The following is a 2,581-nucleotide window of genomic DNA, read 5'->3' on the forward strand; positions in this document are numbered from 1 at the left end:
TAAAGTCTATCATTTTTACCTCTTTTTTTAAATATTATACCAATTTTGCCCATGTCACTTCAAGATACTCTCCATGTGACTCTGTTATGTCAGAGTATTTTGGGTACAATACATATAAAAAGAGGTATGTTTCAAATAAATATAAAATTAGAGGTAAATTTGATTAATTGATTAATAAAAGGGGTATTTTTCAACTTACCCCTTTTATTTTTACCAATGGCCCAAATTAGCAAAGGAAGTCATGCCCATGTGATATGGTTGCTTATGCAGTTTCTCTTATGGATCACAAGATTTTATCTGTCACATTTTTTTCTTATACTTTTATTTAATTAAACCTTAATTTTAAAAGAATATTATTAGCTACTAATTTTTTTTATTATTTGGAAATAAGATTATATGTTGTCGTTAATAATATATATCACAATGGAATCTCTAAATCTAGATGCCTTCGTCTAACGACGACTAATAATTTTTTTTTTTTTTTTTTTTTTTTTTGAAAGGAAAATTAGATTTTATTAACCTTCAAATTCTGTCACCAACATTGGCAACAAATCAGTTGGAATATTTTCCATACTGAAAATACAATCAGGATACAATAGAGACGCTCTTGCAAACTCATGAGCGACTTTATTAGCTGACCGCTTAACAGAACAAAAATCAACATTTCTTAGAGAAGCCAACAAGGCTTTACATTCTTGGATCACACTACCAAAATAAGAAGCTAAGCTTATGGAGCTTCTTAGAGCCTGAACAACCAAGAGACAATCGGCCTCCTGACAAACCGGTTAGTCGAATGGTCTTTAATCCAACTTAGAGCTTCCCGAAAGCTCAAAGCTTCCACCACAGCCGGTACCATATTCCCTATGTAGAGTTTGGTACGCCCCTCAACAAGCATTCCATTATGGTCTCGAACAACAAAAGCACCTCCAAACCGATTTTGTCCTTCAAAAATAGACGCATCCACATTGATCTTGATACTGTTAACTTCAGGTTTAATCCAATGCTCAACCCCATCATAGGACTGAAGAGTAGTCCAAGATGTCTCAATTTGAGTTTTTTGAGCATTTTGCCATTGATCAAGATAGCTTTTTGCAGACACTACTATCGCTGAAACATTAATCGATTTTCCTTGCCAAACTACATCATTTCGTGCGCCCCAAATTGCCCAACAAAGGGCGAGCGGCTATGTGTTGTTTTCCTGGTCAAAGAGACAAAAACGGACATGCACCGGTCCAAGAACTGGCCACGGTACGTGAGTGCAGAAGTCCCTATACCCACTCTTTCCCATACTTGCTTAATGGCTCGGCAAGTGAGCAAGACATGAGAAATGGTCTCATCAAACTCATCACATAACGGACAACGAGTGTTGACGGGAACAAACTTTGACGCAAGCTGTGCAAGTGTGGGGAGACAACTAGAACCAGCTCTCCACATTAGATTTTTAATTTTCGGGGGAAGCTTCAAAGACCACAGAACTTTCCAAAAAACAGATGCATCTACATCGTTGGTTAGGCCTTTCAATTCTTGTAAAGCATGGTAAGCACTCTTGACTGTGAATAGACCAGTCGGCTCCTTACACCAGAAAATAAAATCGGTTGTTTGGTCAGTATTGACAGGAATCTGCTTGATCAATCGTTGTTCCCGATTATCAAACAAGTCTTGTAAAATTTCTTCATCCCAAGAAGTACCATCCATGGACAAAAGATTACTCACCTTAGCATGTTGGAGGGCCGGATGTGAGGATGTAACAAAAGGATGGTCTTTATCTGGGAGCCAAGGTTCGTTTTGAATGTTGATCAAAGTGCCATTACCAACTTTCCACCGAGTTCCCGCACGAATAAGATCTTGAGCTTCCCAAACACTTCGCCATACAAAGCTTGGGTTATTTCCTATACCATGAGAGGAATGTGCCATGAGGAAAATACTCCGCCTTAAAAATCCGAGAGACAAGTGAATCAGGCCTTGTGATGAAACGCCACCCTTGCTTTCCCAAGAGCGCTAAGTTAAAGTCACGGAGATTACGGAATCCAAGACCTCCATTATTCTTGTTGTGGCACATACGTTCCCAAGACATCCAAGGAATCCCTTTGTTTTCCTTTGAAGCACTTTTCCACCAAAATCTAGCCATTGTGCTCTCAATATCTCTACTGATCTCCAAAGGAAGCAAAAAGACATTCATGGCATAGCTAGGTAGAGCTTGAGCTACTGATTTGATTAACACTTCTTTACCGGCTCGAGACAAGACTTTTGAATCCCAACTTTGAAGCTTTTTCCTAACCCGATCCTTGAGAAAACCCAGCACAGCTGATTTATTTCGCCCCATAGTACTAGGGAGACCCAGATACATGCTTCTATCATCTGCTTGAGGCATTTGAAGTAGCATAGTAATATCCTCCCGAACATGATTCATCGTGTTCGTACTATAAAAGATAGATGATTTCCCCAAATTAACTTTCTGTCCAGAAGCACATTCAAATTGGTGAAGGAGTTCTCTAACTCGAGTTGCTTCTTGTAGAGTAGCCTTACAATACAAGTAGCTGTCGTCCGCAAATAACATGTGAGACACTTTCGGCGCACCGTT

General features: G+C 39.1%; 1 protein-coding gene across 1 annotated transcript; it reads right to left on the bottom strand.

Annotated features, from left to right (window-relative positions):
• Positions 1-515: 515 nt before the first annotated feature.
• On the bottom strand, positions 516-1,695 carry LOC133035539 (uncharacterized). The gene is made up of 3 exons (XM_061111383.1): positions 1,275-1,695; positions 783-1,107; positions 516-705 (listed from the first exon to the last, which is right to left on the bottom strand). Exons 1-3 carry the CDS (start codon positions 1,693-1,695, stop codon positions 516-518), a joined length of 936 nt encoding a protein of 311 aa, XP_060967366.1.
• Between the last annotated feature and the right edge of the window lie 886 nt (positions 1,696-2,581).

Source organism: Cannabis sativa, chromosome 3 (genome assembly GCF_029168945.1).
Source record: "Cannabis sativa cultivar Pink pepper isolate KNU-18-1 chromosome 3, ASM2916894v1, whole genome shotgun sequence".
Classification (NCBI taxonomy): Eukaryota; Viridiplantae; Streptophyta; class Magnoliopsida; order Rosales; family Cannabaceae; genus Cannabis; species Cannabis sativa.

Excerpts from the sequence above, each read along its gene's own strand:
- LOC133035539 (XM_061111383.1), bottom strand. The coding sequence starts at position 1,695 with ATGGATGGTACTTCTTGGGATGAAGAAATTTTACAAGACTTGTTTGAT. Across the intron at positions 1,108-1,274 it reads GCAAGTATGGGAAAGAGTGG|CGATAGTAGTGTCTGCAAAA; the intron begins GTATAGGGACTT and ends TTAATGTTTCAG. Across the intron at positions 706-782 it reads AAAGACCATTCGACTAACCG|TGTGATCCAAGAATGTAAAG; the intron begins GTTTGTCAGGAG and ends TTATTTTGGTAG.